Consider the following 21,240-nt stretch of genomic DNA (forward strand, 5'->3'; position numbering starts at 1 on the left):
TTATTTAATTATAATTATAAAAAAATTCGTTAATTAAAAAAATCGCAACTCCATTTACATATATAAATTACGCATAATTTTAAAACATAAATAATTTGAAAATAGCGAGCAGCACTGTTAATAAATATTCGTGATTAATTTTAATTGTGATTGAAAGAAAGAAAGCGCCTTAACAATGTATAACTGAAAGTCATCGTATTTATTATGAAGCCTTATTAATATTTTAATGCACTTTCAAATCACAGCCAATCAACGTCACAAGTGGAGAATTTTAAAACGCGTTTCACCCTACACTGAATCGTGGTCGGCACTAATACTACTCGTGATATGTGTGACCGAGTGCATGCTTGGCTTCACTGCCATCAGTGCAATGTGAAAGGGATGCAACAAATTATAAAAAAGCATTGCGCCCTATTGGTGTGCTGCTACTGTTGCTTTTTTTCACGTAGACTTTTTCAATTTTATTTCATTTGCACTGCAATGGCGATAGCAAAGCAATGTGTGAGTGCAATTAATTGGAAAATAAATTGGTCATAGAAAATACGCGAGCGAAACGCACTGCCAACAACAAAATGAAGGAATTCATTTAGAGCGGCAGCAACATGCCTTTACACTTTACTTAAATGGTTAAATGACAGGAAAATAAATAAATAAATGGTGAACAAAAAAATAAACCAACAATTTTGAAAGCAGTGCCTGAATGACAGTGTGGTGAGCGATGCAAGTGGCAAAATGACGAACAGGCGAACGACCTGCAGCTAGCTAGTAAAGACGACGCGTTCCATATAAATACATAGGTAAAGTGCAGCGATAATGATTGAAAAAAAATTTTTTTTTTAAATCAGAAAAAAATGCACAGAAAATAATTAAATGTATATATTATTAAATAACAAAAAAAAAAGAAGCATTGCCTAAGTAGCAGTGGATTGCTGATACAAAAGCGGCGTTTGCAAGTTGTGATGGGAAAATTAAATGCGAAATGGAAATAGTTGTGTGCCTAAATGGACGTTGGAGAAAGTAAATGCACATTAGAAAATGTGTATGTGTAGTTTGGACGTACTCACATATTTTATTATGTAGCCATTTTGCTAAAAGTTCAAAGTAAATTACACTTGATTATGAGAGACAGTAATTCTGAGGTTTGTTTTTATTTTATTTTATTTGCTTTTTAACGATAACCACCACATCGATAAGCAACCAAAACGTGGAAATTGCAGCGAAAAATAAATACCTGCATGAAATAAAGGCAAGCAAGGTTCAATGTCCCTGAGTAGCGAAAAACACAACGCAACTGAAATCATCCCCTTTTTGCCGCTGACAAGGTGTACAAATGAAATAAAAAAGCAGATCGAAGGTGAAATGTGTTGCAATCGGCAAAGTGGAGATGCGAGTGTGCAAAAACAAATAAAATAAAATAAATAAATGTGTAAATAAACATAAAACCAACATTAACCTGCTATAGCGTCGGTATCACTGCATACTTCGATTGTTAAATTTTAGCTGATTTGAGGTGTGCACAGTGTGTTGGTTGACCCAGTAAATTTGTAAAACGTTAGCTTCAGTTATAGTGAAGCAATAATACTCTGTACAGGCGCATTTTTAGCGCACAAAATAGTATAAATTATCATGATTTTGATTGTTCATTTTTTAATAACTAAAATTTTTTCCATACAAAAACTTGATTTTAAATAGCCGAGTTTCGTGCAGATATCCTGTCCATCAAACTAGTTTTGCATACTCTATCTAGATCGGCCACTTTCTATAGCAGCTATATGCTATAGTGTTCTAATAATGGCGGTTCTTGCAGAGAAAAGGACGTCTGCAAAATTTCAGACCTGCATCTCAAAATTGAGAGATTTGTTCGAGGATATAAAGACAGATCCTGGGTCTCCAAAATTTTCTTCTGGGTGTTACAAATTTTGTGGTAAACTCATTCAGTTTAGTATGAATTACTAAAACACAATTTAATATGTTTGAAAACAAAAAATAATGTTTCTAACGCCACGCAATTATCGCACATATCCTTGTAACCATTGCCTTGGCAGTTGTTACATATTGACATTGTACTACGCGAAGTTGGTTGTTCGACACAAAGACGTCAAGTTGCCGATGACTCATTTCGTATGTCTGGCAAAAAAACAAAAAGAAAAACGTACGTATGAATGTATGTATGTATATGCAGTATATTGAAGGAAAAGAGGAGCATGCAACCAGTACAACAACCCGACAGGCAACTAGCTCGTCTACACAAATCAGGCTTCCCACTTGCATTTGTTGCTCCCCTTTCAATGACGACGAAACAATGCTGCCTTTGGCAATGGAGTTGATGGTGATGATGGGAAAATGCTGTTGCTGTTGCTGTGTTGCGGCTAACAGCCACCAGCGCGCGCATGTCGCGTCTTTATATACACTGGCCGACTAAATTACTGCCGCAGCCAACCCACTTGTATTAACCAACAAACAAGCAAGCAGCCTAACAGCCAACTTGTCACATCTGCACTTCCTTTGTTCCTCGCATACATAGCTTGGAAATTGTATGTATGTATTTATGTATGTAACATGTACTATATATTAATATTATATTCATATGTAACTGCTTTATTTCTTTTGTTTTTGACTTTGTAGCGCCTCGTTAATTTCATATTTGTCAAAGTTCTTAAGATGATACTAATTTGTGCTAATAATAAAAAACTTTTTAATATTTTCATGTCAATTGTTTAATTTTATATTTTTTGGTATTTCTTTTATTACTGCAAATATGTATGTACATATATATTTTTAGCTCAGATTATATGCACATTATTTAACTTCACTTTAATATATATATGGTGACTCACCTTTCTCATTTGGACATACGTTCAACTGCTCATCGTCGCGTGAGACTTGTGTGATTATTGATGTTGCATCCATTTAAGCATAAATTTTTTACTTCACTCTCGGTAGGCAAATATAAGACTTTGCCTGCCGCCGCCGTCGTTTTGTTTATGTGTTTAAAACAACAACAAAAATTTACAAAAATTAATTTCGCACGTACAAAATATAAATAAAAAACTAAAATATTTTTCAAAGATATGTATCTTTCACACACTTGTTTATTATTTTATGTATTATTAATATTTTTTATTTATGGCTCTTTGAAATTCGTTTCACTTTTCGGCTGCTGTGCGCGTGCCGTCGTTAAATATACATATAATATTATTATATATTTTTTTCAAATGTTTTGATTGATTGTTAAAAGGCGTTTCGCTTTCCACCAAATTATGCAATAATCTCTAATCTTGCTTTGTAGAAATATCACTTTTTAAAGCAAACGCTTTATTTGTTCTGTGATTACAAAAATACTGTTTTGTGTGTAAAATTATGTTAAATAAACTTTCATATATTTTTTAAATTCATTTTTTAACTCAAAGGAACCACAGCAAACTTGGAGAACACAAAGAAAACCTGAAATTGAAAGTAAAAACAGTTTTAATGATATTATATTTGTATATGATACAAAAACAATAAAATCTAATCATTAAATATTTTTCTAAAATAATTACGTAATAAGAAAATAGGAAATAAATATGAAAAAATAGACGGTTGCATCAAAGTTAGATTAGATTAGAATTTTAGATCTTTTATCTCAAAAATTGAAGTGTTAATTCGCGAATATACAGATAGACCGATTTGGCTAAATCGACTCAGCTCATCACGCTGATCACTCCAATATGTGTATGTACATATTTCTTATAAGGTCTCAGGGTATATTAATTTTAATAACAAGTATCAGGGGAAACTAACAAAAGGAAACTGTTCTCGAAACTTAGACCCTGCTATAAACATATGTATACATGTATATTTATAAGGTTGATATATATTTAACCGTTACAAATGCAACAATCTATTTTTTGAAATTGTATTCCCTCTTTGTGTGCGAATATTCACGTCGGCAAGTGTAAATTTATTTAGACTGGTATGCATACATATAAATATGGAGGTATATTCTACATATTTTCAAAGCAGTGAACTGTTGAAAATTATACTGTAATCTTATCTTTTTCATTGAGCATATGACAACCACTTTACATACTATAGCCAAGGTGATTGATTGTGTATTTATACACTTTAATTTGCAAATTATTAAATTGAATGCAATATAAAAAACATGAATTATAAATAGTGCTAACTATAATTACCTCACTTAAAAAAGTATATATGAAAAGCATATGATATGTATGTATGTACATATTTTTTTTTAATTGAGAAAGTTAAAGGCTAATATAAACAGATTGCGCAGATAGCACACAATACACTGTACACAATTCGCAACAAACACGCATACATGCATACTTCTTCACATAAATACATACAGAGCAAATTGCGAAGACAAAAAAAAAAAAGGTCGTCAAAATGCCTATCTGCGACGAAGCACGAGATGCAGCACTGCCCCAACCACTGACGAGCGATTGGCACTTGCGCAGCGTATCTTCGTATCAAGACGCGCTGACAGAGCAGCAGCGCAGTCAAATGCAGTCTACACTGACTTCGCACGATGTCTTACGAAGTAGCAGCACAGCACTTCAATGACGTCGTAGTTGACGCAACTGACAACTCGTTTTGAATTTAAAATTTTCCAACTTGATGTACGAATGCAGCAAAGAGGAATACCAAGAAATTATAAATGTAAAAGAGAATGACAATAAAATTACTAAACAAATGAAAAATAACTCTGTAAAATAGTAGTGTTAGACGCGAAATAGAGATAAATTTAGCATAAATCATAGATATGTATGTGTGTTCTTTACTATGCATGATTTCCGCCCCTTACAACCCACTCCTTTCCACAACAAAATATATAAAAACTTCATTTCAGCACACTCAAGTCACTTTGATTGCCGTCGTCAGCAGCTTTGCAACCACTTCACCCGATTCACTTGACTTCATCAGCGTCGCAAACAAAACAAAGCAAAGTAGCTCAGCACAGCATAGTATAGTTATGCTTATGATTTGCATACAAAAAAAGACGATGCGTGCTCATTTGCTGTAAAATGAAATTGTTTTATGCAGTTCTGAGCTAACGCGAGGAAATATGTACATATGCATAGCTAATGATACTAAAAGTTAATATATATAGCAAAGAACTGAGTACACAAATCGCAATATGTACGATAGCGACCATTTTGCTGTGCTTGTGCAGTGTCGGCTATCACAACGGCAATGGCTGTAGAAGTGCCCTCAGACATTTTATGCTCTGGGGCTATGTGTTTGTTGGCTTATTTTTGTCACTTCCCTTTGCGGTTTACATTCAACTGCCAGTAATATTAATACAAATTTGTGCACTTGTCGCTTTTCAGACACTAAACGAGGTTGCGCTTATTTCTTGCGGTTGTAACAGGTTTTGTCTATATAGAATTCATAAATATGAAATTATATACGGAATCATTAACAAAATGTAATGAATTATGTTAAAAAATTAAATCAAACTATGTACTTTGCACGATTGATCAAACGTACTAGTCGAAATTCCAAATATAGACTCAGAGACAAAGATGAAGAAGAAGAGCAGACCTTTGCGACACCGCTAGCGTTGGGTACTTTGACGCCAACGTCAACGCCGACGCCGAAACTCGAATGTTATGCTGCTTTTATTATAAATGATTTTTTGTTATCGGCACCCCTGTTAACCTTACATTATATTTGAGTATTAGAACAAATACTTTACTGGAAATGCATATTTATTTATTTATGATGATCCTTCAAAGAATTATGTGGTCAATGGCGGTCTTACCAGACAAGTGTTAAATGTAAATTAATTTCTAAAACTTGAAAAACTAAATAACCATCTGCATATAACTTCTATGCATTTCATTTCACGACTTATTTCATGCATTTATGCATTTAGTCTTAATTGCTACTTCTCACGCAGCTCTTTTTCTTTTTCCACAAATAATATTTATATGCAATATTTTTTGTCGTCTCTGTTTCGTTTTGCGTATATTATTCGCCGCCTTTTGTAGCAACACAATAATATTTCTAATAAAAGCGTAAACATTTTGCATTTACAAGTATTATTTTCTATTCCTCTCTACAGCCACTTTTATCTGCTTTTGTTGCTGCTTATTCTTTTATCTCATAACACTCAATCACCGTCTTCGCTTCCGTCTCCATCTATACCAATGTCTGCTGCTACTTATGTATTTACTTTTATTGTTTTTGCTTTTGATCGCGTTCAACAGCCATCGCTGCCGCCGCCGTTGACGTTTCTGCTTCTGGCTCCGCGCTCGTAGCCGTTCACTGACTGCTTTTGGCTACAAGCCACTTTTAAGGTGTGCGCAACAGTTCGGATAGCGGAATGCACACAAATATACATAGAAATCAAATACTCACACACATACACTCATGCAATAACGCTACACACAAAGCAATTTTTGGAGACGAACATTGAATGAACTAATACGCTTACACTCTCGTTTACATGCATACATATATATGAAAAATATTGTAAAATATAGTGTATTTGAAAATATTTACACTGCGCTTTTTGCGTTTTCCACTTAATCACGTCGATGCCTTATTGCCGGTCCTTTAGTATTCGTTTTATTTCGACACTAATTCGCCTAATTGATGATAATCGCACTCGTTTCGTTTGAAATTTGTATGTAGTAGAAAAAAATAAAAACAAAAAATTTCCGCCATATGCAATCGTACGCGTTTAAACCGTATAACACAACACCTTTTCTCCTTGTAGTCTAAAAGAAACTGAACAAATTACGAACAATTTATGAAAATAGAAGCAGTGAACAAAGTGTGCACAATTTTATGCAAGAATCACAAATTAAAACGGAATTGTCATCAGAATTACCAACTGCTCTTTGACTTGGCAGTACTGAAATATACAATGTGTTCAAGATGATGGAAAATGCTTATTGGAAAGGTATTATGAATTCTTATTAAATTAATTAAAAACAATTGTCTGATTTTGCAATAAGTATAGAAATTTGATATACCATAACAAAAACTAGAAGGCTTAAACTTTTCTATACAAACGCAATAAAATAATGTGGGAAACACTATATTTTATTAATTTTTTTTTTTTATTTGGCGACTTGGTATTAATTATTATTAAAGTATTATTAATAACCTTTTATTTAAACTACTGCTATGTGTCGCAGTTGTAAAATAACTTCATTAAAATTCAGTTAAGAAAAAAAATGTGTGGCCTATTTAGCCATCTGTGTTCCAAATCTTATTGAATTCCTTCTATCATATGATCTTATCTACTATCATAATTTGTTTTTCTCAGCCACATGCAGTGAAATTATTATTTGCAACTAACGTTAATAGCTGCAATTTGAGATTTGTCTATCAATATAATATTAATTTATAATTTAATTTAAACAGCACCACTCAATGCATATCTGTTGCCTTGCATGTGATATAACAAGGGAGCTAGCTGTGTGAAAATCAAATTCTTAAAATTGGTGAAGCGGTAAACATGAAATTATATAATTACGGTTATATTTATTAGTTATTTGTAATCAAGCTAATTTAATTTTCAATAAACTTATTTAAATATTTTTCAAATAGCTGTCATATGTAATAATCAATAATTTACTCTGTTATAGCTTTCAGCAGTACACCACAATGCTACGCACTACAACCGGCGTTTTAGCAAGGCTCATAATTAATGAGTCGAAAACCAGTAGCTCCGCTTTTGCATTGGAATTCGTGCGTTGGCGCAGAAAGCCGCGTTGGTTGCCAGTGGCAAAGAGTAAACTATATCGCGTGCCCGAACGCAAGGAACAGAATGCGGAGGAAAGAGCTGAACTCATGCGTTTGCATAATAATTACAAGTATGCACATATACTTATTGTTATTTATATTGTAACTGCTTCTCTTTGTATTAATAGGCTGCAAATGCGCTCCTTACGACAGTATTTCCGTGAAGAGGTCTTGCGTTTGAATGTAACAACCACGGCTGATCACATTGTGTTAACACCGGAGCAGGAAGAAGCCGAGTTCGCACGTTGTATGCAAGAGAACGAAGCATGGAATAAAAAAATTGCAGATGAAAGAAATGAACGTTTGTTGAAAGAGCGTGAACGGCAAGCAGCAGAAATACGTGAACGCTTAGAAGCGGCACGTGTGCGTGAAGAGGAACGCATGGAGCGTATTGAGGAAATAGTTAGGCGTGAGAAAGAATTGGCGAAAACATTTATAACTCACGAAAATCTTGAAACTGCTATTGAACAGGCATTAGCCAACCCAGTTGATTATAATTTCTCTATAGATTTACAAGGTAATATCTATCGAGGACGTACCACTTTGCCGGGTGGTAAAGGTACTCCAGCCACCAGTGGCGTGCAAGATACAGAAGTCCAACAAACAATTGAAGCTAGTAATTAGTGTTTTAGTGCTTTTCAATTATGTTCAATTAATAAAGTCCAAAATATATATATTTTTTATTTTCAAAATTTTTTCTCACTTTTGTTTACAGCTTTCAAAAATCCTTAAAGGTTGAATTACATATATAACGAAGTAGTTTTTTAGTTTTAAGATTTTGGTGCAAATTTCTTTTTTTAATTTGAAGTTGAAGAATGAAATAATGAGATTTTTTTCTCACTTTGTTATATCTCACAGTTTAGCTTTATTAAATACACATGTACATGACTAAAATACATATGTTTGTTAAAGTAAACAATCACTTTTTAATAACTTTATATTTTACAAAAACAAAATATTTATATAGGATCAATTGTTTATGATTTCTTAATGCTTTCCCTGTACTAATTTCACAAAATTAGCTTCTGGGTGCCATTGCTCGTTTATAACTACAGTTACTTAAAAATATACGCCAAATTAACACTTAATTTATAACTAAGTTTATATAAAAGTTATAATGTTCGCAGTGCTATGCAGGTTTCGAACGCTGCCGTCGTTCTTCCTGTTCCATTAAATGCTCCCAATCGGGTGTGACTGTCAGTTTGGCTTGTATGGAACCGAGATTAATCATATTGCCACTACGTTCCTCCCGATTGGTATTGATGGACATAAGGTCCTGAAATATGTAAACATAGTTTATTAAAAACAAACAAATAATTTTTCTACTAAAATTACGCACTTGTAGGAAACCAGTTTCAATGCCCATATTCAAATCGAAATAAGTATTGCCTAAAACTAACTTTACTTTCCCCGACTTATAGCGTAGTAATCTACCAATTTTACCCTCTTCCAAATCTTTCATCGATGTACGCTTCGTTGTTAGTTTTGTAGCAGGTGGATTTTGTGATGTAGAGGGTGTGTCTGCGGCAATGTTCTAAAAATACGAATACATTTCTTATTAATCAGTTTCCTACTTACAAAATTTGAAAAACAAAAAAGTTTTAAAATTTTAAAAACCTTTTCATGATTTGGCTTTTCAGCAACTTCCTCCAAATCGTCTTCACAAGGCAACACATTTGGCAGCTAAAAAAAAAAACAAAATCAGCAATTATAAATTCTTTTTTATTTATATACTTCTGCCAAGCACCTGTAATAATAAGAGCTGTGATTGTGTCCGGTCTAACAGCTCAGCAACGGACTCTGGATATCGCTCCAAAGCACCGTTTGTGCGTAGTTGCTGCTCCTCTTCCCTAACAACCTGCGTTTGTAAATTTTGTGCAATAGCAATAGCGGATTCTATGCAACAGATAAAATTAAAAAAACAAGTTTAATTTAAAAAAAATATATATTATAAGAAGAGGTCAATAGATATATTGTATGATATGACTTCAATGTAATTGACCTCTGAAAAATGCGAATTTCTGGTTGTTAATTTTTCCTGTTTTAATATGCACTATATTTGCAGCTATTCTTGCCCACTCACCGATATCTTCACAAATTTCAGCAGCTTCATCTTTTACTTCAGCCTCTACTTTCTCTTGCTTAACTTCAACTTTAATAGGCTTCCACTTGGCTAACGGGAGCAAGTGCAAGTGTATGTTTGTTTACGTATGCATGTATGCATGTGTGTAGAGGGGGAAGAGTGTATAAGGACAACCCAAAAAGTAAACATTAAAAAATGAGTAATTGATTGTGGTGCTCGGCTAAATTCTCGTACGTCAAACGATAGCGGTTAATAGCAGTAATCTTCCCACTTGGCGCACAATGAACACATAGCTTATGCGCATTGTGTCACCTTTGATTTTATACAAGCCTGCATGATTAACTAGTATACCAAATGAACTTGTTCAAATCGAGCATACACACATGTATATTTCGACTCTTCACACCTTTGGTTTGCACAAAATTCATATTTCACAATTTTAATAAAACTTACCGTTACTTAGTTTGACCGGCATCATTTCTAAATCAGTCTTTTCATCTACCAAATCATCTTCATCTGTATCACCAAGTAGTTCACGCAGCTGCTCTTCATCAGCTTTCGCATCAATTTTTTTCAAATGTTCCTGTTTGATTATTGTCGGCCGACGCATTTGTGAGGCGGTATCATCGGCATTTCGACTGCTGAAACCTGAACCGCCCGAGCTCGCTTTGCGGATGTTTATAGCACCTGCACCTTCTGAAAACACACCGGTGGTTTGTATGAGTGATGAATTGGCACTGCCAGCAGCACCACCACGTCCACCACGCGTACCACTGCCGGCACCGCGGCTACCTCGCGCACCGCGCCCACGACCACCACGCGCTGTAGTGTCTTTAGATGTTTTCACATTGCTAAAAAAGAAACGTTGATAACCGACTAATTAATAATTTTGCACAATTTGTTTTCGTCCTGTGTAACTCACGTGTTCTTGTTGCGCACTACATTGAGGTTGGGCGTGAATACTTTTTTCGCTGCATTAGCGCCGGCATTGCCACCACGTCCACCCAGTGTCAAATCGCGAGCCGGCTTTAAAGATGTTAATTTATGAAGTGTTGGCGTAGTTGCTGCCGAGCTGCCGTTCATGATTAACGCTTTTTTATTATCTATGATGTGCGTACTACGTTTAGTAACGAGCACTTCGTAGTTGCCGGGGTCCAGTAATTATTATGTGCGGTACAAATTTACGTTTTGTTTCCGCTGCAACTGATCCTGCTTTGTTGATGTATGTTTTTTAAATACTTGTTTTGGTCTTAGTTTGATGCACATTCTCATTCTCGGCGGACATGTGGCAAATAAATAGCACCAGAACTGTGATATTTGTGGTTTTTTTTTGTTGTTTTGATTACCTCCTTTGGTGCACGTCAAATTCTTGTTAAACTGTCTACTTCTTGTTGCTACTGTGATTCACAATAGATAATTCTTATTTTTGATTTAGAAGCTTTTTGAAAATTTTACTTTTTGTTCGCAGTTAATTCAATCCTTTGACATGATTATATATATATTACAATATAACATTTAAATAATAATTATAGTTTTTGTTTTTTGTAAACTTCATTCAATATTAAAGTTGAGAGATTAGAAACATGAGGAAAAATCAAATTGAACAGAACCTAGCATATATCGATACCGATAGCACAAAGTTAAGTTTTCTTCACAGGCATGCCTAAATAAAAGTGTTGAGCAGCGCCTTTTTTTCTGAGTATCCTTAAATAAAACGGCACTATACGTCAAAAACTTACATTAATTCTAAAATTAGTACAAAGTCAATTAAATGTCAAAATCCATTAGATCCATTAAAATCCATATTTTTCAGAAAAATTACTTATTCTTCGTTTTCTGCAGCCAATTTTACTTCTTAACGCGCTGTCACAATCGAATTTTGTAACGCACTGCGTTGATGCCGTCCTTATTTAGGTATGCTCGGCCGTCGCTTTTATTTAGGGATAGCAGTCGATTATGAGAGTAAATAAAGAAGAATTTTAAATCAAAGGAAACATGGCAGACGGAAGTAACAGTTTTTGTAAAAATTATCAAAGGATATTTGTTTTGTAGGGATAATTGCAATACAGAAATTTTAAACATTATTAATCATTACTACCCTGATATGCTCGCTTTAAGAAAAATTGGATATTTGGCTGAAATAAGTAACTTACAAAGATTGATATAATTACATGTGTACATACATACATACTATTTATTTATATACCTATGCATACACGTAAAGTATTATTGTATATGTATATATTTCAATTATCTAATTTATCGGTAATATGCGTTAATGTTGTTATACATTTGGGTGGAGTTCGGCCACGATATTTGGCCATTGAATGTCTCAACTGCAAACCACTTTCGGTGAATTTTGGCTTTGAAGGTGGGGAAGCTAACATAGGTGGCGGTTTATCGGCACTTGTTCTCGTCTCTGTTGCAAAACGCACTTTTTCTGTAGTTTCTTGAGTCTTTTCTGTTTCAGTTACTTCGGGTTTATAGCAGCGCAGTATGACAAATTTGAAGAAATCAATATCTTTGACATGACCGTAAAAGTCCTCGCGAAATTGCCAATATTTGGGGTAGACCTGATGGCGCAACATTGCCTTATACAGCACGGTGCGTTGCTGTTCACGAAACATGCGACGTTTATGATCTTCTAGCTTGATCTTCCAATTGTTTTCGCTCCAGAGTTGTGCCAAAGCGATACGTATACGTGGTCGTAAATAATATTCGATCGCACTATGTGTTGAGGAAGAAGAAAAAGAAAAACGATTATGAAGGAAATGACTTATATAAAAAAGACGTCTAATTACTCGCGCAGGTGATGTTGTGTGCTCTTAAATGTGAAATCTTCAATGGGCTCCACAAATTTATGTATCTCTGCCGTGTTGCACAGAGCTTTTGGGATCTTGACATACATGCTGCAATAGAAGAGGGGTGAAGGGTTAAACTCAAGCAAAAAAACTGTGTTGAAATATTGGGTCTATAAATATTCGTACGGTTTGCCAAGAGAGGATGTAACAATATTAATATTATATTGTTCCAACCAGCCAAACTATGTTATTCGTATATATATATATATATAAATATTCGTACGGTTTGCCAAGAGAGGATGTAACAATATTAATATTATATTGTTCCAACCAGCCAAACTATGTTATGCTTCTAAAACCTTATGAAGCCATTAATGTGGAACACTACAAAAAGACAGGAGATCGACAACGATATCAAGAGAATCAAAATTTCTTAGAATGAATCACTGACTACATTGGTCTACAGTAGTTTTGTTGCCCTCGACATAAGATCCTTCGACCTGCCGAAATGTCAACAAGGAATCCTATTTGAGTGTTATGCGCCGATTGCGCGAAGCTATTCTTAAAAGGAGGCCGGAATTATGGGTCGACATCTCTTGGTTTTTGCACCATGATAATGCACTGTGGCATACTGCATTGATACTTTAGTTTTTCACCAAATTTTCAATTAATATCGTGATCGAATGCTTGTCTGAAGTTCACTGCTTAGACATCCTAATCTTTATGAGGAAATTTCCATTCAAGCATTGAATCGCTTTGTCATGGAATCTAAAATATGTTTCTGTTGTTTCTTCGTCAAAATCGTAATTTGGAAATAAAAGACAACAAGGCAATATAGGTGTCGAAGAAAGGATTGCAAAGCGCAATGCGATAGTTTTCTTCGAAATCCTTTTGAGGTTAAAATGATACTACTATAGCTAGTATCATCCTAATACCTAGATTATTTTGCCTAGATCGATATGTACTTCTTGAGCTTGTTCGAAGTTCAAATGAAAGCTATTGTCTGCAATTTGCCACATTCCTTCAACTTCCTTTGAAGCTTCTTCTGCTAATCTCATTTGTACTGCAAGAGCCTTATCAGGTGACTGTAATTACCGACTAAGAGATAAAGTCACTGAATGTACGGATCGCACAATGAAGTAAGATATTTCAAATTCTGCCGTGTAAATTGCAGTGAAAAGCAGCGAAGCTTTATTTGAGGCCTTCGGAACCTTCCAAGTTTTTTGCTTCTTCCAGTAAATCCATTTAAGTTTCTGCCTCAGAGTTTGTTTTCAGACTTTTCGATTTCGTTCTTCAAAATTTTCATAATTTTAGGCCAACGAATCCAATTATTACAAGTGCATTTCTCACACCAGCTATCTCACATGATGAATCTATTAATTCAATTCAAGTCTTGAGCTGCGCAAAAAACATACATATGTGCATATCTATATTGCTAATCGGGAACAAGATATTACATATGTTTGATCCTTGAAATTCAACGCTCATTGTTAGAACTCCATCGTAACCTTGTCCATGTCAAAAAGAGCAGCCGGTACCAATTCCCAAAAGCTAATACATTATTAACTCGGCTCGGTGTCTACGCCAATTAATAAGAAAAAGAAGAATCCATTATTATTTTTGCCAACACTTCACCTTTGGTTTCTGAATGGGTCCGTATGCTAAGATAACCTTTCGAAGTTTTTATAATTAAAATAAATAACGAATACAAATAACAAACTGATCACTATCGTCAATAGATTAGTAATGAGTATATTGGTGATTGAAAATAAGACAACATTTCGTTCGTACGGCAATCGGGTCTATAGATCGCGTATGGACACAGATTTTTATATTCGTCCATGTACTAGAACCGTTTTGAGAATATTTTCACCGCTGCAACAATATCATCTACTAAAATATAATATTCACTTCTTTCCCAAATAAAATATTGAAGTACAGAACACATTCCAAACTTTCGACTATTTTGAAAAAACGTGAACCCAAAGGTAGCAATTAAAAGAGAATTTTATTACACATTTTCAGGAAACAAGTCTTTTCATTAATGCCATACAACTCAATACGCGCCAACAACATTTATCGCTAGCAAACACTTCTGAAAGCTCTCAAAAGCTCAAGCTTCATATATTTCATCATTGTTTATCACTAGAATTGAGCATTTAAATACACCAACTACTTGTCGGGTCTCTCACAACGAATTTAGCGTCAAGTGCATACAACTGCCGTGGGTAGACTAGCACCGTACAACCAAAACAACAATAATTGAGCACCAAAACTTAATAACCATAACAATAAAGCAAAAAATAAATATGACTACTGCAATTAACGATGTAAACGTCTATCCCGAGTACTTGCGTGAAGAATTCTTCAATCAAATATTGTTACAGTTATTTGGTGAAACGGTAAAATTGCGCGAATTGCAAGTGATACCACAGAAATCATTCGGCAACTATTGCAGTGACATCTATCGTGTTACATTGAAATATACATTGAATGATAACAAAAGTAAGGACGGAGAAAGTGCCGCTACAAGAGCGAAGGAATGCGTGTTGAATGTGCTCGTCAAAGACTTATTTGATAATTTAACTTCGATTTCTAATGAGCAATTTATGTACGCAAATGTGCTGCCCGAGATCAATAAGACGCTGCTGAGTTGTGGACGCAAACAGGTGTCACCGACGTGAGTATTTTAACATTCATTGAAAAAATTGGTTTGGCTAAAAGTAGGGAGCGGAATATTACATAGAAAGTGTATTTTAAAGCATGTTTTAAGAGACGCCATCGCGAGAGCGTCGATCTTGGCGGTATTAGGTCAGTGTTTTGAATCTTCTTCATTCATTCAATTACTAAGAGCGCTATGCAACAGTTCAATGCAAAAGAGTTGTAGATCTTCTGATGAATATATTTTGCAAGCTAGAATTATTCAGCGCAAAAATATTTCTTCAAAAAACATCTGTTTGCAATTACAGACTAAGACTAATAATATAATAAATATTTTTTCTGAAATCTGTTTAGAGTTTATGGTCTGAAAATGTAATTAAGTTTCAACTGACTTTGCTCTTCAATTTCAGACTTCTGTGCAAAGTTTTAAAGCAGCACAACAAGTTTGCAAAAACATTTTCAAGATAACTAAGCTGTTTTCTCTTCGTTTTTCGCTTTTTACAGCTGATTGACATATTATCTGTTCATCAACTCAGACTTTTTTTAATTTATAAGATAATTTTCGCTCACGCTCTTGAATTTTGTTGAAGGCTATTTCTTTCATCGATAACAACTACTTAATAGAAATATTTGTAATTTTTTCTCAGTCCAGCTTTAGTTTTAAATGTTTTATCAATTAGTACAAGTCAGTATAGACAGTCTGTAAAGGTGGAAAATTAATTTCGCAGAAAGTACCTGTTATCATAAGAGGCATTATTGATCTATATATAGCGTTAAATAGGCTACCGCCAAAATTAATGACAGCTAAACTTTTAATACGGGGTAGATTCAGGATAACGGAAAGGGGTGCTACAAACTCGAAAACCCTACATTGAAAGTTACGAGGCGTAATATTGGTGCAACGTAACGGTTGTATTAGCATTATAGACGATAAGTTCTTTGATGCAAATATACCGATATCTTTATATATAAAAATGACGTGTCACGTTAGATAGACTTCTAAAATACTGAACCGATTTTAGCAAAATTTAGCACACTGTGTCCCGTTCGAACCAACTTAGAAGATAGGATAGTAAAAACAATCTATAAATAAAGAAATACAATGAAAGCTTTATAAAGCGAACATTTCCATTAATCATGCTCAATGGCCGGTCCCGCACTTTTCGATGTTTATGAAGTACAATCTATTTCGCGGAGAACACTATTAACTGGACAGAAAGGCTGGTAACCAGACATTGAGAAAGTAGACTTAAATTCGTATTTTTTCCAATGGAATTTATTTGTATGAACATATGTATTCAAAATTAAAACTCAAGTGCAATCTCTTAGATTTTTATACCGACAAAACAGTTTTCGCCTTTATTCGTAAATAAAATTTTAGTTGTCTTGAATAGTTTATTATATGAATAATAGTACAAAATGAATACCGGATCCACCAGTATATACATATATATGTGTATCGAAACAGGTTGTTGTTGCATAGCGACTTTCTGGCATTGAGGAAAAAATTTGGGAAATACTGCCGAGTTGACTGTTCTTGTTCGGTTAAAAGTCTGTATCTGTTCCGGCTACGTATAGCCTACTGTTGTGGGATTGAATCGAAACAAATCGTTTTCTCTCGTTGGATGACTTCGATGATAATCTCCTTGCATCTCCAAGCAGGTTTAAGATACTTTGCTGCAACAACAAATTCTTCTTCTTTCCTAATAGGATAATGGTATCGTGAGAACCCGCTTTATAATATATAATAATTTGTTTTAAACGAAGTTTGCCATATAGTTACCTCGAACTTATTGTTTACCACTCTACAATGAGGGCTTCAAAACGTTAAAAAAAAAATCTTTTTCTTTTCAGTGTATATCACGCTATTAAAAATAACAGAGAAACACATTTTTTTGAAGATCTAACACCACGTGGTTATGTCCTACGGCCACGCACTACCGGGTATAACGAGGACGAAACACGTCTCTTATTTAAACGTTTGGGAGAATATCATGCAGCGTCGCTCATCTTCAAGGAGGCGGTAAGTACGCTGCAAACATACTTCTTTTCTCCAAACAAGTACTTATAACCCATTTTACCGTTATAGCACCCTGGCATTGAGGGTGAAATGCGTGAATTCTATGCAGTCAGCGATCCGGCGCTAGAACTTTTAGTTGAGGAACAGATGTACGACAATATAGAGTATGTCGTTAAGATTATAGAAACCTGGCCGGGCTATGAAAGCATTATCGCGAAAATGCGAAAAAATACACGAGAAGTGTTTCGCAGTAAATTCTTGCCATTATTTGATCGGACGCAGGCTAAATTGAACATAGTCTTACATGGCGATATGTGGATTGCCAATCTATTGCTGAAGTATAATAGCAAAGACGGCAGCGCGGAGGATGCAGTGTTCGTAAGTAGCTAATGCGATACACAGATGTAGTAGCTAATTATACCGATAATTATTCCCTCTCCCCTTCTAGTTGGACTATCAGAACAGCAACTGCGGCAGTCCCGCCTTCGATATACATAACCTCTTCATGACGAGCGTGCAATTGCCGGTGATGGCGCAGTGTTATGATGATATCATTGCCCATTATTATGCGGCCTTTCGTTCGACTTTACTTGCGCTCAAATATCCTGCCGAGCGCATACCAGCATTGCAGTGTATTCTCGATGAACTCCGACGTACCGATTACTTCAATTATTATTTACTTATATTTCCATTCGCTCAGACTATGCTCGGCGATGAATTGGTAAAAGGCATGAATTTCAATACTCTCCATGATGAAAAACGTCTGGCAGCCAATCGTGCTAATATCTATGGCAACAAGCGCGTCCTGGAGACGTATAAGTATATGCTGAAGGCGTTCGATGAGAGAGGCTTGCTGGACTGATGTGATGTAGCTAAGTATATGAGGTCATATTTTGTTTGTTTTCGTTTTTCATGACAAGTGTTTTATAATTACAAAGTATTTCCTATCAATATGTAAAAGTTTCTTACTTTTTTAAACAAAATTATATGTTCAATAAATTTTTAAAACTAATTAATATTTCAAAACTTTTGCGAATCTTTTTTGGTTAAAAGTAAGTTTTTAACTCAGCGAGACTGAGTAGTGCGAGGTCTTGTGATTCTCAAACTCCAGTAGCGGTTTCGGTCTTTCGTACAGATTTCGACTCCGAAATGTTTAGCGTGATAAGTTTTGTGGGAAAGATAATTGATTTAAAATAAGGTTGTACATATAATCACATCTTTTCTGTAAAGTAGGCTTGCGTGGTGATGATAATCCACTCATTCCACTCATATATCGATCATGTGAATGAATTTTTCCAGTTTGGATACAAAAATAAGTCGCATGGATTAACAGCTTGAAAGTGCGGCAGCAGTTTCTATACTAATTCGATACATATTTCCATAGATAATGCCCTATGGATCCCAGAAAACAGTAGCCATCCACTTTCTGACCGATGGAACAGTTTTTATATTATGCGGACCGAGTTCGCCAGGAGCAGTTTACTGTTTCGACTCTTGTTTGTTTTCTGTTGTGGATCAATATAATTCATGCTCCATTAGGGGCCTGAAACAATGCACTGTAAAGAGTCTCACAGCTGCGATGGTTGTATAGAGTGAGTAAACGCTTGGTAGTTGTTTCGGGTCACATAGGCGTGGCTCATAGTCAACCGACGTACAATCACGTAGGAACTAGTAAAGAGCCATTTTTGACGATCATCATCGAAGGAGATGAGTCACCGTATACAACATCCAAGCGATCGCTTCCAAAAACAAGAATCGAATCTTCTATAGACATTGTTATTTTGCCATTCTTCCAAAATCTGCAAAAGATCCCGTTTTCATATGTTGTCAAAATAAAACTAGAAAAAGTTACAGCTGTTCAAAAATGAGTGAAAATAATTAAGAAATTCGGTGTATAATGAATTTTTATTTTATTAAAAAAGGAAGAATGTCACGCAAGCCACCAATGAAATGTGTGCAGTTTACGGAGACGATGTTGTATCACTTCGTGTTTCACAAGAATGGTTCGCTCGCTTCCGTTCTGGAAATTTCGATGTGAAAAATGCACCTCGCTCTTGTCGATCTATCGTTAAAAAAGTCGATGAAATTATGGAAAAGGCTGACCATGACCGCCACATAAACAGCCATGACATCGCTAAGAAACTTAAAATTCATCAACAAACGTTTTTAAACCATTTTAAAAAGGCAGCATACAAAAAGAAACTCGATGTTTGGGTACCACAAGAATTGTCTGTGAAAAACTTATTGGACCGATTTAATATCTGCGATTCTTTGCTGAAACGAAAAGAAATCGAACAATTTCTGAAGCGAACAGGAGACGAAAAGTGGATCAAATACGACAATAATGTGCGAAAAAGATATTGGTTCCAGAGTGGTGAAGCTCAACAAATGGTCGCAAAGCCAGGATTGACGCCTCGTAAGGTTATGCTGAGTGTTTGGTGGGATTGGTGGGTGAGATCTACTATGAGCTGCTCCAAGCCTGGTCGAACGATCGATTCTACATTTTACTGTCAAAAACTGATGATATTGAAGCAACCAATTGAAAAAGGGGCCAGAACAGATCAACAGAAAGAGCTTCGTCTTCCATCAGGATAACGCTAGACCACACACATCTTTGATGACTCAGAAAAAACTGATGTGTCCTCCATATATCCCTGACCTTTCACCATACTCTCCTCTCTCCCAATTGTGTCCAACATTTTTAGGAGTCCAGTTTCAAATGTAAAAAGAAGCTCAGCATTTCTTGCTCTGGGCTATTATTATTATTAACCACACTACACCAGGTAACTACATATATTGACAAGATAAGATTGCAATGGAAATGCAAGTGTCATAAAATTAACTAAACAATACAAATTTATTGATTTTATATTTATCACTTATATATGTATGCATACATATATATAAATATATATAAAATATTCACTTTAAATGAAGAAAAAGTACTTTGACTACTTAGAGAACCCTTTGAAAATTTTGATTTCGATGTAAAATTCTGAATACTAGACAATGGTGAACATCGAATTTCAGGACAATAGCACATTCTTATGCCTTTCTGGCAGCATGTTCGTCGAGTAAAATCCGCTATTTCGACTATTTCTTGTATTCTGCGGTATATATAGAGTACTTATCGAACCGCTCTCGTATGCATGTATGTATGTGCATTATGTTGGTTATCTCTGGTCTTGGCATTTACATAATATTCGTAATGTAATTGGAAGTTTCGTAGAATTACACAACAAAAAGTATTATAAACTTATTTATTAAAAAAGTAATACAAAAGAGACGAATAAAATTAGTTTTGGCGGAGCTTTCCAATGAGCCGGTTGTTTCCTATTTTTAGTGCTGAATGAAAAGAAACAAACTTAAAAATCTATACCGTCAAAATAGGATAAGCATAAGAATATACTGAAAGAAATATTATTTACAAACATCCCCATACAAACATGCTTCAATGTGAAAAGACAGAAGAAGCAACGACGAAAGCGCCACCGGCATATATCAATGCAAATTATATTCGACAAGCACTGGAATGTAACCTCAGTGGTAGCATGTATGACGATAAGCGTATTAATGTATTGGAATGCATTTTTCAATGCATCAAGGAGGAAGGTGCAAACAATCGTAGTGATATCTATAGAGCTCATGTGAAATTCGAAGAATGTCGGCTCTGTCGTCCTGTGGCAGCTAATACAACGCTCATAGTGAAAGATGTGATGATGGATGCTGCCACAAAGGCGATCACAAATGAATTAGTAATGTTTCAACATGTATTGCCAAGAATGAAGCGTATACTGTCAGATATTTCGGATTACCGGTATGGAACTGATAAGTATGTTTCTAAGAAAATGGCTCTCAAACTGTTTGCAGAGTAAGTAACGGGTGATTTTTTAAGAGCTTGATAACTTTTT

The 21,240-nt window shown here is 35.0% G+C and overlaps 5 protein-coding genes across 6 annotated transcripts in view; 2 read left to right on the plus strand and 3 right to left on the minus strand.

Annotated features, from left to right (window-relative positions):
- The window catches only part of LOC108967229 (carboxy-terminal domain RNA polymerase II polypeptide A small phosphatase 1), an 81,219-nt gene extending 74,474 nt beyond the window's left edge, over positions 1-6,745 (minus strand). Inside the window, exons 1-2 of the mRNA XM_018930523.1 lie at positions 6,514-6,745; positions 2,838-3,444 (exon numbers count right to left, since the gene is read on the minus strand). Of these exons, the coding sequence (XP_018786068.1) occupies positions 2,838-2,910 (73 nt within the window). The 5' untranslated portion in view covers positions 2,911-3,444; positions 6,514-6,745. The remainder of the gene's footprint in view (positions 1-2,837; positions 3,445-6,513) is intronic.
- Positions 6,746-7,265: 520 nt separating this feature from the next.
- LOC108967231 (probable 28S ribosomal protein S26, mitochondrial) lies at positions 7,266-8,456 on the plus strand. Its single transcript, XM_018930526.1, has 3 exons — positions 7,266-7,471; positions 7,608-7,835; positions 7,893-8,456. The coding sequence occupies exons 2-3, from the start codon at positions 7,627-7,629 to the stop codon at positions 8,386-8,388; spliced, it is 705 nt and encodes a 234-aa protein (XP_018786071.1). The 5' UTR covers positions 7,266-7,471; positions 7,608-7,626; the 3' UTR covers positions 8,389-8,456.
- Positions 8,437-11,223, minus strand: LOC108967230 (DNA-directed RNA polymerase III subunit RPC4). 2 transcript variants are annotated; one of them, XM_018930524.1, is made up of 7 exons: positions 10,770-11,223; positions 10,301-10,698; positions 9,848-9,937; positions 9,512-9,660; positions 9,382-9,447; positions 9,104-9,298; positions 8,437-9,040 (listed from the first exon to the last, which is right to left on the minus strand). In XM_018930524.1, exons 1-7 carry the CDS (start codon positions 10,928-10,930, stop codon positions 8,894-8,896), a joined length of 1,206 nt encoding a protein of 401 aa, XP_018786069.1. In that variant the 5' UTR covers positions 10,931-11,223; the 3' UTR covers positions 8,437-8,893. The 2 variants fall into 2 exon arrangements, with proteins under 2 accessions (XP_018786069.1, XP_018786070.1); XM_018930525.1 differs by lacking the exon at positions 9,848-9,937.
- Positions 11,224-12,075: 852 nt separating this feature from the next.
- Positions 12,076-21,240, minus strand: part of LOC108967218 — a 36,931-nt gene continuing 27,766 nt past the window's right edge. The window contains exons 11-12 of the mRNA XM_018930508.1: positions 12,649-12,756; positions 12,076-12,574 (exon numbers count right to left, since the gene is read on the minus strand). Of these exons, the coding sequence (XP_018786053.1) occupies positions 12,094-12,574; positions 12,649-12,756 (589 nt within the window). The 3' untranslated portion in view covers positions 12,076-12,093. The remainder of the gene's footprint in view (positions 12,575-12,648; positions 12,757-21,240) is intronic.
- Positions 14,853-18,341, plus strand: LOC108967220. The gene is made up of 4 exons (XM_018930510.1): positions 14,853-15,328; positions 17,164-17,332; positions 17,399-17,707; positions 17,778-18,341. Exons 1-4 carry the CDS (start codon positions 14,958-14,960, stop codon positions 18,189-18,191), a joined length of 1,263 nt encoding a protein of 420 aa, XP_018786055.1. The 5' UTR covers positions 14,853-14,957; the 3' UTR covers positions 18,192-18,341.

Source organism: Bactrocera latifrons, unplaced genomic scaffold, assembly GCF_001853355.1.
Source record: "Bactrocera latifrons isolate USDA-ARS-PBARC rearing strain unplaced genomic scaffold, ASM185335v1 scaffold_18, whole genome shotgun sequence".
Lineage (NCBI taxonomy): Eukaryota > Metazoa > Arthropoda > Insecta > Diptera > Tephritidae > Bactrocera > Bactrocera latifrons.